Genomic DNA, 15,212 nt, shown 5'->3' with positions numbered 1-15,212 from the left:
GCAATGTTATTTATTTATCCTCAAAAATACAAAAGAAAACTCAAAAATTGGTCAGTTTGCCAAGACCATTTTTTTTTTTTGGAGGGAAAAAAAAAAAAAAAAACTGATACAAGCTTTTATTAATATACCAAAATGTACACATGAGTACATGAATGTATTCCTTTGAAGCCAAGTTTACTCATATTGTTCCTGTGAGAGGCTGGAAAAATCCTCCTTCTGAAAGCGTCAAATAAATAATTCAACAAAACATGAAAATGCAAGTAATGCTTATCATCATCCATCCAAAATATTCATAATGCTAAAAGCACAGAATCAGATAATCTTATGATGAACAGGAGTTGTTATAATACAGTGTGTCCTGTTCATTTTGGTGAAGAACCTCTCTTCCTCATCTATGAACACTCCCTTATTCAGACTGGCCATCAATTACCTGGGGGGGAAAAAAAAGACAACATAGTAAGTTCTGCAGGCCTATATTTTCGGAACCAGATTTGAAAAAGAGCTAGATCCATTTTTAGCACGTCACATATTCAGGAAACCGCATACAGTACATTGTCACTTCAAAAAGTAATTTTCATTGAAATACAAAGCACTCGTACTCGCACCATGACCACTGGAATGTGTCAAAGTTTACGTCAAAAACTATAGACGTGCAAAACACACAAAATCATTCTTAGGAGGAAGGAAGATGCCCATTAAATAAACAAGAGACTATTATGAGTGTCAGACATCATTTACGTTACGAGCTACACATACATCACTCATCCCTGACCCCTTGTGACAATGAAATAATCAACACATCTGGAAGAGGCCTACACGTTATTTTCATCCTGTTATGTTTCCAGTCAGGCAACAAAAGAACTATGCCCCAAACGCTTGCTGGCTGCCGTTATTAGATCAAAAAATACAGCAAACACACAAATATTGTGAAATACTGTATAATTACAATCGAAAATATATTTTCCATTTCAATTTTTTTTAAATGTCATTAGCAAAGCTGAATTTTCGGCATCATTACTTCAGCCTTCAGTTCATAATCCTTCAGAAATCATAATAATATGCTGATTTGCTGCTCAAGAAACAATGTAATTTGGCAATTACTCACTGTGATTATTGACACGAAATAAAAATGTTGACCCCCTCATTAATATTAATAACCTTCTATTAATATTTTGTGATTTCTTCACTCAGTTTACTCACTGTGCGTGTTCATGGGCAGCTCCCGTCTCCTGGAGCAGTTGGGATCCAGGCCTGGTTTGGAGAGCTTAGCTTTCTGAAATACAGCCAAGGCGAAAAGAGACACTGTTGCAGGAGGGCAGGGTTCAAAGCTTGAATGCGATTTAGATAACAAGGAGGTTCTGTGAGGCTCTGGATCAGAGCTGCAGACGTTTTCGGCACTAGAGGTGTCTGGATCACTGTTGGTTTGGGTAGAGTAGGATTTCGGTTCGGAGTAGGGCAGATAGTTTGCAGATTGGTCAAGGTCTTTATCGCAGATCTGCATTTCCTCTTTATTTTCACTGTCCCAGTAGACAGGCGGTGGAGGTGATGGGAAGTCCTTTTCTTGCATTGTTGTCTCTTCTTGCATGTGTGTAAATTCTCTTTGAATCCTTCCCCAAACATCTAATCTTTTCAAACTATCATTACAGCCGCCACCACCACCAAGAAACCTCCTCCTCCTCTCTTTGTATTCTTCTACCCAATCCTTTTCTTCTCCGTTCTCCACCAAAGCTTGTTCTTCAATCTTCTCTTGCTCCTCAGGGCCCACTTTTGGATCGATTGGTGACTTGTCAGCAGGTTTATCAGCTTGCTTTGAAGGATATGCACAGTTGCCATTTAGTTCTAGATTATTAATCGTACTGCCTAAATGTTCTGGTTTACAAAGACTTCTTACAGGTGATTCTGAACTCTCCATCTCCATGTCTTCTGGATTAATACATTGGTCCTGTTCATCTACAAGTTTCAAATTGTCACTCCCTACATCTGTCCAAGCTTGATTCTCTTGCTCAGCAGGCTGTAGATGTGGAACCCTTGGCAAGTGCTTGCTTTTATCTGAACCCTCGCACACATTTCTAAAAGGTTCAGATGGGATTGCTTCCGAAAGCTCTGTGGTGCAGATCTCTGGGTCTCCAGGGCACAGCTCTTGCTCTGCTTCAGCGATGTCGGGTGTCTGTAAGGTTAGTGGCACCTCAAAACACCGCCTGCTCTGATGGCGTCTCAGGGGGACTACGGTGAAGGTGGTCAAACTTTCTCTCTCAGAGGGTTTTCTCAGCAGCTGACAGCCAGAGAGTGCCTTAAGCTCAGCCTCAGGGGTGTGATGCTCAGAAAACAAACCTGTAGGAGGATCCTCGGGTAGCTGATGCTGGTATACAGAAGAGCTACGGAGGAAAATGGAGAAGAAATTGGTAATCAGTTACTTCAAGAACACAAGCAGTTAACGGTGAAAAAGCAAAATATCTAAAAGGGAATTTCTATATTTCTAAGGAAGTGCAAATCAAGAAATTAATTCAACAAAATTAACATACTTTGCATAAGACAGTGTTCTCTGTTGCCGTGCCTGCAGAGATTCTACAAGTTCACTCATAACTTTAGTGATTGCAGGGCAGCGGTCGGCAATGCAGTTTCTGTATTTGTCTGAACTCTTGTCACCCCCTTGAGCATCCTCTACTGAAGCAAAACACAGTGTTATGACAAAGATGCTGTACTGTTTTTATGAGTGTCTTGTTTATAACATCCATCTTACTAATAAAGCACCTTGGCAAAACAAACAGCAGAGTGTTGAGTATGTATTTTCATTTAATTTATTTAAATATGAATCAACATTAGTAAAACTTATTTCCAAAAATTATTTTGGCAAAAAAAAAAAAAAAAAAAAAAAAAAGGAAATACATTAAATATACTAAATAATTAATGAAATTCTATCTGAAGAAAAAGAACACAAAAAACAAGCACACAAATGTTAATACAAATTTAACACAAAATGCTTCTAACAAAAAGCAAAATTACAAAACTAAACGGGTCTAATTAATGTTGAATGTGGCTGATTAATTCATTTCTGAAGATTTAATTATTAGACAAATTATTTAAAAAAATTAGACAAATTCTTAAAGGGTTAGTTCACACGAAAATGAAGATACTTAACCCTCCTTTATCTTAGAAACTCAAATTTTTGAGTGAATGTTTTTGATGAAATCGGAGAGCTATACACAGCAGCACAACTGAAATGATGCAGATCCAGAAACGTAGTAAATACATCCATGTGACATCAGTGGTTCAACACAGAGCTAAAGTCGAGTCACTGATGTCACACGTACAGTTTTACCGATGTATTTACTATATTACTGGATCTGCATCATCTCAGTTTTGTTGCCATCTATACTTTCCGATTTCATAAAAAAATATCCTAATTTGTGTTTCAAAGATAAATGAAGGTCTTATGGGTTTGGAACATTTTGGGTAAACTAACCCTTTAAAAGCATCCTTTATGACCCTGACATATCAAAAAAAAAAAAAAGTAATAAAGTTGAACTGCAATTATGTAGACTGATTACAACTTGGGAGCTGTGGTTCAAAATTAAGGCACAAATATTGTGATAAAGTGCTACAGATTTGCCTGACAAACACTGAAATGACTTTACAATTAACAGAAAAAAAACCATACAAACACTACAATGAAAACCAGTTGTCTAAGGCATAAATTGATTCTGACTGTTATTGACCTGAGTGTGTTAATTAATCTTTCAGAATAATACATTGTGTTTTAACAAGGAGAAAGAGACTTCACATTACAGTTTAAAGCAACAGTGACATTAAACAAGGAAGCAAATTAAATAACAAAAGAAGACACAGAGTTCAGTGGAATGTGCATAAGACATGAAGGCTATGTAAAGACAGAGCACAAATAGCCCATCACCGATGCAAGCGGGAACAGAGAAGCATGCATGGAGGAGAAGAGGAGGAAAGGAGACTGCGCTGCCCGTTAGGCTCCCCCTCCTGGTAGTACAGTGCAAAAGAAGAGCAAATAATTAATCCAACACAGAACAGTATTCCTCACATTTGTTCAAGCTTCATTCTATGGCGAATTTGCATGTACTTGGAATCTAGCAACCCGGCACTAGCTTGCAAACAAGCATTCACAAATGCTTAAACAGAAAATTAAAAGAACACTTATGAACAAAAATAAATGCATACCTTTGTTATCCGAATCGGATGGGGTGGGGCCATCAAGCGGAGGGGGCGGAGCTCTCCGTTTAGTCCTTTTAAGGGAGGACTCGGTGGAAGAGATGGGGCTGAGTTGACCCTGACCAACACACAAAGAGATTATGTTTGGTATAAAATGCTAACGTACTGCTTAATGCATATTGCTTAGCAAATACTTGAAGTGAAACGGTATGCATTTATGCAATTATAAACAATAATATGCTGTAGTTGTCACATAACCATTAAAAACTGTTTCGTTTATTGTTAAGAATTTTATGTTTGAAAATGTATTAACTTTTGACAATCAAATAATGAATAAAATAAGATAAGATAAAATAGTAACCATTTTTACAAGCTCATTCATCACAAACTGAGTGTACCACACTGTGAGATACAGAAATTTTTTTACAGAAGTTTTTTGTTCTATACTAAATATGTTTTGCCAAACAAAACAGGTACCGTATATAGTAGTAAATGTTAATATAACGGACAATAAATATACACTGCAGAAAAATAGCATGCCATTTAAAACATCCCTTAGAACAATACATGTACATAATACTTTAAAAAAATTATACTACCATTTAACTATAAAACTGTACTCTGATCAGTAGAACTGCACAAACTTAACATCATTTATTTAAAACAAATGTACTGATCAAAGCTCAAGAAAAACAAAAAAACTTAGTATAATGATCGTACAAAATTATACTAAAACAACAATGATGCACGCTAACATGAATATGGGATGGCCAAAGGCACAGGTCTGGTTGGACTGGTATGGAGATGCCCACAGCAATCCCACCTGTTTTCTAGAAGATTCGCTCTCTGATAGGTCAGAAGAGTCTCTGGTGTGACGCCCACAGGCAACACTCTGGGACGCTGTCATAGGAGGCCGTGGAGCGCGTCTCTTTTTTGGCATGTCGGCAGGGCCCCCGGGTGAGGCTGAGTGACCGTTAACACCGTTCACCCTGTCCGTGCATTGGTCGTTACGCTCGGGAGAATTTGGAGCACTGCCAATCACAGCCTGTAAAAGAATAAGAGGAAAAAAATAAATCACTGAATACATACATACATACACACACATGTTTAAGAGTGTCAAACATTACAGAAAAGGACTTTTTTCAATATGCAAACTGAATTAATGTTCATGAACATGATGCAAGATAAACAGATGCAAAGGAACGCTGAACGGAAAACAGATGCAGAGACAGATGGGTGGACCGGTACAAGTGTTTCACGATGTTACAGTTCGGTTATGATATTTGCCCTTATTTCCTAAATATGAAAACCAGCAGGTTGCACAGATTGCGAAACTAGACCGACTGACAGGTGTACAAACCTGCTCAGGTGTTTTCTTATTCTTCTTGAATAAACCAAAGAAACCTTTGTTTCCCTTCTCTCTTTGGTTCTTTTCTTTAACTGAGGTTTTCTGTTCCTCCTCATCACCTGGACAAACACAATATAGCCTCTTAGATCAAACAAAAACTTGTGGACAAACCTCAGGAGTGTGGAAATAGCTGGTGCAGTATTATTATAAGAATTCATTTTTGTTACAAAATATTGTTGTTTGGGATTTGGTACCTTTATGGGTTAATACAGGATCAGCAGGATTGTTTGGTACCACTTTAAAAAGAAAATTCAAAATTAATATTACTCCATATATGTATACATAGGTCAGACAGACGCTTGGTTCAAAAATCAAATAAAGGGTCTCATTCACTGTGTGAATTGTTATGAATTTGTGTGTTAAATCTACGTATGATACATAAGAAATTATGATAACTTTCTGTTAATTACAAAAGCAAAAATGACCAACTGCATGGTTCTTCTGCATAAAAACCTAAAGGTTGTGTAGTGAGCAGAATATGGAGATGCTTTGGGTGTGTTTTATGCAAGTGAGAATTGCAGTCACTCATTTATGATATTCCATGTTCATTAACATAATAATGAGGTTAAAAAATTCACATGCCAAATTTATCACAGATGGTGAACTTATTGAATAATTCATGCAATTATCAGGTGAATGAGACCAATACTGTGTACTAAACACAGATAGTATGTACTGCAGAATGTATGCTGCTTTTAAATTAATTTGATTTCCTTACCTTTAATGTCTTTGGCATACAGCTCCCTGATTCCATAATCATTGAGTGTTTTGGTGAGATCCAGAGGTTCCTCTGATTGATATGTCTTCAGTAAGATGGTGGCATCAGGGTCGAACTCACACTTCTCACACACTGTGGGCATCAGCTCAGCCAGAGGCACTGTGGGATTGACCCGTACTACTGCCTTATGGGACTTCTTGTAGTTTATCAGAAGACGAACTGTTGCCTGGGAAATTACATTTTTTAAGAGTGTTTAATATTTTATATTTTAGTGATTTTAGAAACACCCGGGTGACCCACTTTAAAAGTATGACCATTAAGACTGAAATCCATTGATATTGATATAATTAAGACTTACCACAGGAACATGAGGTTTCTTCTTGTTATCGCACCCTTTAGTTTGCACGACAACTCTTTCAAAGTCAACGGAGCCAATCATGGAGTTAGGTTTGAAATTGATGTGGTTTTGGTTTGTTGAAATAAGCTTAATGGCATGATCCGATGGAACGAGACGGTGTTGAGCACACAGTGTAACCAGAACATCCATAACTGGTTTACTGCAAGTGCACAGACAAAAGACATTTAAAATATGACCAGATGGCCATTTCAGTGCAAGACTTGGTGAAAATGTGCAATGTGACTTATCGTCCCCCTCTCGCTGACCTGCCATGCACTGTGGCCGTGGTCTCCTGTCCTCCTGGGAGCAGTACAGTCAGAGTGATGTCCCTGTCTATGAGATCTTGGGGATCCATGAGTGTGTGCTATAGGTAGTGTGACGAACAGGTGGCGCTGTAGATTTGGGCTGTCCTATTGAAGAAGCAGAAAAATAAATTGGGAGATGGGTCTTTTCAAAGAACATCCTACAGTATATGATTTATCCAAGATAACCCATCCAGATCTAGCCACTCAAGGCTTGGCTTTTCTGGGTGAACAGTAGCTCTTTGGAACAGAGCCCATTACGACAGTCACTGTTACACACTCATGGCAGAATGCTTCGTGATGAATCACTTCACCCACCTGTGTGAAAATCCTCTCTGTGTCTCAGCTACAGCTGCGCAGGGGAAATTTCCAGATATGTTCCATTGACTGAACTCTCTGCTATAGGGGCCCTGTTAACATGGAATCACATTTTAAAGTTGCTTTACTTTAGGCAGCTAAAAGCACAAATCCCATGTTCTTTGGAGCAATATCAGTTTAAATTTGTTTAAATGTCCTTTATATATAATTAATATGTTAATTTAACAAATTGACCGCCTCTAAGCCCATCTCCAAACAACAGTTCATTCTAGAAAGTAATATAATTATTTCAGATTTTAATTAAAAATGTCACACAACCTCCAACACGTCTTTATTTATACATTCAGCATGGATTCAAATTAAAAGTAACATTAAAGGCTGCTAAAACATCAGCTTTTCCATCACAAGAATAAGTTACATTTTAAAATATAAAAAAAAACTTATTTTAAACGTCAATATTTCATAACTAATGTTTTATTTTAGATCAAATAAATGCAGCCTTAAAAATGTGGTGTACTCTACCTAACTGTATATTTTCATATATACTTTGCTCATTTTTTAATTATTAAATTCAACACTTTAACAAGGGAACAATGTTTTTCTAGAAAAAAGTATTTTTGTAATTCAAAATTTTTGCTTACATTTTAATAGTAATTTCACATTAATATAACCTAATGCGTGTTAAATTAACGCTAAAACGCAATTGCACAAGTCAAGGTTTTAAAGTGCATTCAGAATTCAATTTATTTTTTTTAGAACAGCGTTGTTTTATCCTGTTCACACATACCCAAACAAAATCACGTGCAAATCACAACTGACTATAAACTCCAAGTTTGAGTAAAACGACTGAAAATAGAATTTTAACAATAATAATAAACAATAATAATGCTATTATTAAACTTAAAAATGAAGTTTTGGAGCCAACGCCTTTGGGTGTGTATGGTGCTGGTTTGCTGGAGCGTCACGTTTATCATATCTGGGCGTGAGCTTGACTTCACGCGCCCCCGCCTCTGATCATCGGTGCAAAGCGGAGAAATGCATATCAACCCGCGCGCGTTTCCCACGAGAACGAACTCGACAAACGCCTAATAAAACGCCAAACGCACGCGCACCTGGTGCGCACCACAGCCATCCGGCGCTCCATGCATATTTGATTCTTATATACACAGACATTTAACCCATATGCTAATTTAATTACTTTTGTTATAATTTGACGACTTACGATACATTCACAACAACCTTTAAAGGTTTGTTACATGGCAGCAGGATTAACTTAAGTACTATCAGTAGCACTCCGATGCGCCCGTAAAGTTTTTTGACACAATTACGCAATGCGTGCCACCTGTGTCTTATTCAGATCCTTACCTCACCTATCTTCAGTCCTCTGTAAGGGGGCTCCTCCAAGGACTCCCGTTTAAAAACCGAAGGAGGACTAAACGAGCAGGGAAACAAGCGTGTGCAAAGACGAGCTTTGGTAATCCTGTATTGTTGTCAGTAGCCTACCTCATGGACATGCCCAGTGCCGTGACATCAACAAATCTGTTTCCTGTGTGCGCGCGCGCTCGCGTGTGACAGAAAGAAAGAAACGCCGTGATATAACGTTTTAAGGATAATGAGTTGATTTGTATTTTCCTTAAAACTACATTTAAAAATAGCTGTGGCGCAATATGTGAAAGATATTTTTTTTGAATAAGTAAAAAAATGTTTTCAATCTTTCTGAGGAGAAAAAAAAAAATATGTGGGCATGAATGAATCAAGCTACTTGTGCTAATGCCCTAGCAATCTTCAAGAACTGGTGGCCGATCACATGATGGATGAGTAATCAGCTTATTGTGCTTGTCTGTTGTCTCGGAGTGTGCAGAAGAGTCAGCTGCTGTCGTTGATTCATTTCGACACATTTTGCTTGCTCCGTAGGACCACACAGGAGAACAGCAATTCATCACTTTCGTACAAGAAAAAAGGTTTTGGTATTTCTGTGAGCACTAGAGAGGCTTTCTACGCTCCGCAGTCCTGAAGAACACGGTCAAGGAGCCGTCACTAATGATGTAACGTGTGTGCTACAAAAATGCTTCAGTCAATTAAAGGACTGTGAGTTCATCGTGTCAAATGAGCCACACACACACACACACAAAGAAAGATGGGCAAATATAGCCTTCTGTGTGCATGTGTTTACGTTTTAGGTTGAAAACATGACCTCGTTCCCCTCATGGAGAGTCACAATGCCATCTCTCAGTAGACTGTTTATTTCACGCATCCTCTGACTAGCGGCTAGCTCCACACAGAAAAGTCAGACCTTGAATCTTTTCTCGTGTGTCTGTTTGCGTTTCTGGTCATGTGCCTAATCTGGCAAGAGAGATTCATGAACTTGTGTGTGTGTGTGTGTGTGTGTGTGTGTGTGTGTGTGTGTGTGTGTGTGTGTGTGTGTGTGTGTTTAGTGTCAGAGGACGAGTAAATTCAGCAGACCCGTTCTAATGAAGGCATGTACTACCACACTTTAGTGCTAATGCAATTGTGCTGTGTGTACTTTAGGACTAGGCTGTTATAGACCATTTTAATACAAAATACAAAGTCCATTCGCATTTAATATGGCCAATAGCCTACTTGGGTATACATGGTGCACGGGACTAAAAAAAAAGGGTATTCACGACAATGATAAAATACACATGAACTAAATAACAGCGAAACGTACACAAACACATTTTGTGAAAGTGTTTGGTACTTTGTACCCGTGTTCCTCATAAGCTGATTTGAAAAAGGAAATCCGTGCTAAACGGATAAAAGTAAATATAAAACCAATTGTTTTAAATGATCGCTTCACTGGAGAGTTGTGTCCTTTCCACCTTGACCACAACCATTATTGCAATGCTAGAGTAAGTCTGATTGGTAGAGCACACTTCAGAAATATACAGGAAGCACATGATGTGAAGCTGAAAAATACAAGGTAAATGTCACGTGCAAACGATATTATAGATAATGTCAAATAAGCTAGTTTTGTAAACATACATTTATCTATGTTTATTTTGAGGAACATGTGACCTGCTACAACATATACTATTCTAGTAAACCGTTGCATTTTTTTCTTAAAATAAAAACCATCGCATTTTCAAGAAGTCAACAGGGCCAACAGTTCCAACATGGGAGAATATAAAAAAATGCACTTTTATGGGTTTAAAGTTCGTTTAAATGTCTTTTTCTACATGCAGACAGTGTCTGAGGAACGCAGGACCCTTTCGCTGAACGTATTTATCGGGTTATTCATCCGTTCTGCAGGGTAAACACTTCTGTCATAGCCAGCTGCTCCATTGAGAGAGTTTACCCGTATTCTGTCCGCTCGGCGGGCTGGTGATCCTTCAGTACGCCCTATGCCTCGCTGACAACCCGCGGGCGAGAGCGCTTAATGAGGAAAGCTCAGTGAATGTCAAAACCAGCGCGATGCGTCATGCATCACCACGAGCCCTGCGGAGGCGCGACGCGCTGGCACACCGCAGCCGCTGTAACGCACTGATCTTCTCCGAGTGTGTATTTTTAAGACTGAGACCGTACAAGCGCGTTCATCCGTACAAAACATGCAATGAAAAACCGTAGAGAACGCGTGAAGCTTCTTAGCTAATTAATGAAATCAGCTCCGTGTGAGAGCGAAGGTGTCGTAAGAAGCGCCGCCGTCACTCCTGACGCCAGCAGAGGGCGCGCGCGCATTGTTTGGAGCAGCGCGCCTCTCCCAAAGCAATTCAAATTAAATGTCTAAAAATAAAATCTGAAATTATTTCATTGTTTTTTTTCATTTCTGTTGACATTTCTAGGAAAGAAACACATCAAAGACCAGAGCTAGATATCACACTTCTTTTTTAATGCAGAGAATACTTCCCAGGGAATATTTATCAATCACTTTAAGTCCATTTTTGCATGGGACATTAAAGGCTATTTGAGCATTTCTACTCAACACGCCTTAATCTTTTGACAACGTGCCCCACCTTGCAATAAAAATGGCATATTATACCCTTTTAAAATATAAAAAGCAAAACAAATGTAAAACATAAAGCAATCCCTGGAGCAAATGTAAAATGTAATAGGTCTATGTAAAAATGTTAAATACAGTTTACAACACATTTTTCGTCGGGAGCAATAACTATTATTCTAGAAAGTTTTAAACATGAAATAATAATTTTCTCTTATCAGAATTTATTTTTCTCAATGAAAAGTGTGAATTAACCACTGATGCCACAAATACCGGCATACCTGCGAAATGCCTATGAGGTACAATAAATAATAAAAAGGTGTTTGATACATTGCGCGACACCGTTTGACCTCCGTGTTTTCGTAACTGTGGTCGGCCGGGGCCTCACGTGCAGGTTTGGAGTCGAGTCGTGAGGCTCGCGCACGCGTCACTCCCACCACCCAAGCCACCGATAACCGGAAGCGACTATCATCCGTGATATTTGGGGAGACGAGCGACAGCTGAGAGCGCCTTTCAATGGATAAAAACGTCGCCGCGTCCTTTCGATCTGTTTGACAACCGCGTTTTAGTGGGAGAAAAGCGCAGCGGACGGGACTAACGGTGAAAACGTTATTGGAAATCACCGTCATCCAGGTTCGAGCCTGACAGGCATTGCCATGGTGAGTAAAAGATCAATTCAGAAACGTCTAGAAAGGCCTGGCAAAAGAAAATCGTGTTTTTGCTTTATAACCCATCAAATGCAATTACGACCACGGAGATCGCGGAAATAATGTTGCGACACTGATGTAATTAGTCCTATTTGTCGTTAAATGGGTATTTATTTGTGAAAAGACAGCTGTGTGATTAGGACTTAGTGTCCTTTGGGCAAATATGATGATGCATTCATTTAAAGGTCATCCTCTGACTGCTCGACACCTAACAGAATTGGGTTGTGATCAATTGACGTGAAACAAAATAATTAATCGTATCTATAAAGATCACGGAGGCTGAGGCATATGCGTGCGCAGTAATTCGGATCATCCAGCCACTTATAACGAGTTCAAACGGGATTTGGATCGCTGGCGTTGTCGCTTTTAGCCGTATCAGGGACGTTACGAAGGTTTGTGAATGTAAAAAAAAAAAAATCTGCACAGATGTTTGGGTTTCTGTCGGCTGGTTGCCTATGGAGATGATGGTGGTGGCGCCGAATTCGGCCGATCTGTCGAAATTAGGGAGATGCTGTTTGAACAAAAGGCCGTTTTCAGCTTAATAGCGCGACAAGCTCTTGTTTGGAGAACGTCCTGAGATTTCCAAACAGCACGTTAATTATATTGATAATCATTGTCATTGAAAAGAGGAGCGAACGCGACCCCCTCCTTCCCTCGCGTTTCCACACCCACCCACCGTCGCGCGCTGGCGGTGCGCGAGAAGCGCTTGAAAAACGCGACCCGAGGACGCCGAAACGTGCCGATTTGCGGTGTTAGTGCGAACCTTTATGCCCCTAAAACCCGTTTACGTTGGAGACGTTTTTTGGTCAGTGAAAAAAAAGAGGCACGCCCAGAGACGTTTTCCCTGTCGCCTAGACACCGTTTAACCCTTTGGGTGGGTTTCTCGTTACGTGGAATTACATCAATCTCGGTTCTTCGGTCGGCGTCGTCGGAGGGTGGACGTGTAGAGCTGTTATATCCCCCGGGTGGTGTTTTTTTTTAAAGCTTTAGAAATGGCCGTGTAAATGGTGTCATGTACGGAGTTGTTTGCGGTTTGGGTGGACCTCGAGCCTGAGGAATAGAAATAACCGGAGACGTCAACATGGCGACAGCTGCTTCGCCCCTGCGCTCGAGATGAATCCTCATCTATAAAGGTAGGGCCTTCGAGCTCACCTTGGGCTTCTGTCGCCGCTCAGTACAATCGCGATAAACACCTTCCTTCGTCTGGAACCTTCCGTTTGCTGAATGCGGATCTTGAGAAGGTCCTCGAGCGTTTGACTTGTTGAAACAGTACTATAAGAAAACGCTAAAATTAGCGTTAGTCCTTTTCGAACGTTGGCTTGGGTAGTTGTTTACAGTTTTCACTCTTTAGAAGTGTTGATGTTATTATATATAATCATGTAAATCAGTAAGTGAGATCTAAAGGAACGGCCTGTACCGACTGAAAACTCCTTAAATTATGAATTATTTCTGCGTTTATGGTAATAGCTTTTAAAATGGCTGTTTAATTCACCGAATCGCGTAAACGTCGGTGCGCGTGAAAAACTGGCATTAAGAGTAACAGGCCGGTGTGACGCGCTGGAGGAAGCGCGTGGCGGATGACCCGAGCTGAGCCCAGGCGCACCTGTGTTTCAGCACCATGGAGAGCAGCTGTTGCGAATCCCTGTTATCCACGACGGAGCAGAACCATTCCAAGGCACAGTTGAGGAAAACGTGCTCATTCTTCATTAGAGAAAAGCAACGGCCTTGTTAGGAAACGTCAAGTGATGGGTTCAGACGCCGTGCGAGTGTGAAGGGTCACTTTCTCCACATCTGTCAGAAATCATCTTTTAAAGGCGTGCACTGTCTGAATATGGTGGAATGACATTCGAAGGAAAGGAAGATTCTGACACTTTTCGGATGCCTAGGAATATTTGAATCCACCTTCTCAGTGACGTACTGTCAGGATCTTTCAATATCTTAGTAATGTGAAGTAGCACGCAGGAGCCACTAAAGTGACATGTTTTAAACCGACAGTCTTGAATTTTTTGATCGAGTCTGAATGACACACTTTTTTCATGGTAATGGCAGTATAATCCGACCTTTACAGGGGCGTGCGGAATATCTCAGTGTTTGTCTGATTTTTGACAGCTCATGAGAATGGTGAATGGTAGCACCCTTGATTTTACCTAGAAGTACATACTGTATATTGAAATTGTGCTAATGCCCCCCACCTCCTCTCTGAGGTTTGGTTTGACCCTGGAGACAGGTGAGCATTAGGGCAGGGCTGGGAGTAATGGCACCCCAGAGGGTTGACTCATTTTTGGAGGGGGGTTGAATGAGTGGATCGTTGGATGAGTACGTGGATGGGTGGATGCATGGATGAGAGAGTTGTTTTTTACCTCTGTCCTCAGAGGGAACAGGCTGAACTGGCTGGGTGATGGCAAGGAGAGAGAGAGAGAGAGAGACAGCTCACAGTGCTCACTCACAGACCCACACACACACAAACAATTGCTTGCCGAATATTAGTCACAGTTGCACACTGAAATCTAGCCCAGAGCAGACCAGGGCACCCAGGAACACTTTGTTAGCAGGAGTTCTGCATAGAAAAAATGCACGTTTCAGTTTAATGCAATTTGCTCACTGCACACTGCGTTTTAAAGAGAATCTACTATAGATCACCTGAAAAAAATGGGATTTGAATTTGTTTATTCATCAGAATAGATATAGCAAAATTTTGCATTACATAACTTCCTTCTGCAGTGAATGGGCCAAGCGATAAAAACATAATAATCAAGTGAAAATCATAGAGTTTACACGCTGTGATATTGGTTTCCGCAGATAAAAAAGGCATTTTGAGAAATATGCACATAAAGCAGTAAAAATAGTTCTAAAGAAATATGTCAGTGAACAGGGGAGGAACTTTTTTTTTTCAACAGGGGATGGATTTCTTTCTCTTTTTTTAACATACACACAGCACTGTATAAGATGTTAATCAAATGACTACAGTCATGGTGAGATTATTTCTGAATTATTGTGATTTCTTTCTCTGTTGTTTGGACTCTCATTCTGACGGCACCCATTCACCGCAGAGGATCCAACAGTAAATGATGTGATGCTAAATTTCTCCAAATCTGTTCTGATTAAGAAACAAATTAATCTATAGCTTAGGACGGCCTGAGGGTAAGTACATTTTCAGCAAGCTTTTGAGTGAATTGCTCCATTAAATTATCTTTCAGATTATTATAGAAATTTATCTTCGTAAGTATT

General features: G+C 39.8%; 2 protein-coding genes across 6 annotated transcripts in view; one reads left to right on the top strand and one right to left on the bottom strand.

The window, feature by feature from the left end:
• Positions 1–370: 370 nt before the first annotated feature.
• On the bottom strand, positions 371–8,882 carry cobll1a (cordon-bleu WH2 repeat protein-like 1a). Of its 3 annotated transcripts, XM_043241085.1 has the most exons (13): positions 8,826–8,882; positions 8,688–8,754; positions 7,323–7,414; positions 6,969–7,112; positions 6,664–6,862; positions 6,306–6,531; positions 5,782–5,823; positions 5,540–5,646; positions 5,003–5,224; positions 4,189–4,297; positions 2,523–2,664; positions 1,201–2,375; positions 371–430 (listed from the first exon to the last, which is right to left on the bottom strand). In XM_043241085.1, exons 4-13 carry the CDS (start codon positions 7,055–7,057, stop codon positions 423–425), a joined length of 2,319 nt encoding a protein of 772 aa, XP_043097020.1. In that variant the 5' UTR covers positions 7,058–7,112; positions 7,323–7,414; positions 8,688–8,754; positions 8,826–8,882; the 3' UTR covers positions 371–422. The 3 variants fall into 3 exon arrangements, with proteins under 3 accessions (XP_043097020.1, XP_043097022.1, XP_043097021.1); XM_043241087.1 differs by having other exon boundaries at positions 2,523–2,661; positions 8,688–8,878; XM_043241086.1 differs by lacking the exon at positions 8,688–8,754 and having other exon boundaries at positions 8,826–8,877.
• A 2,839-nt stretch (positions 8,883–11,721) lies between these two features.
• scn1lab (sodium channel, voltage-gated, type I like, alpha b) overlaps positions 11,722–15,212 on the top strand; it is a 30,174-nt gene continuing 26,683 nt past the window's right edge. For 2 of the 3 annotated variants that reach the window (XM_043241751.1, XM_043241750.1), the window contains exon 1: positions 11,723–11,936. The gene's annotated coding sequence lies outside the window, so the exon portion shown is untranslated. Of the gene's footprint in view, positions 11,937–15,212 lie in introns of all 3 variants that reach the window. The other variant, XM_043241752.1, reaches the window with a different exon arrangement.

The sequence above is a fragment of the Puntigrus tetrazona genome, chromosome 6 (assembly GCF_018831695.1).
Source record: "Puntigrus tetrazona isolate hp1 chromosome 6, ASM1883169v1, whole genome shotgun sequence".
In the NCBI taxonomy this organism is placed as follows: domain Eukaryota; kingdom Metazoa; phylum Chordata; class Actinopteri; order Cypriniformes; family Cyprinidae; genus Puntigrus; species Puntigrus tetrazona.
This window is presented reverse-complemented; position numbering and strand designations above follow the sequence as displayed.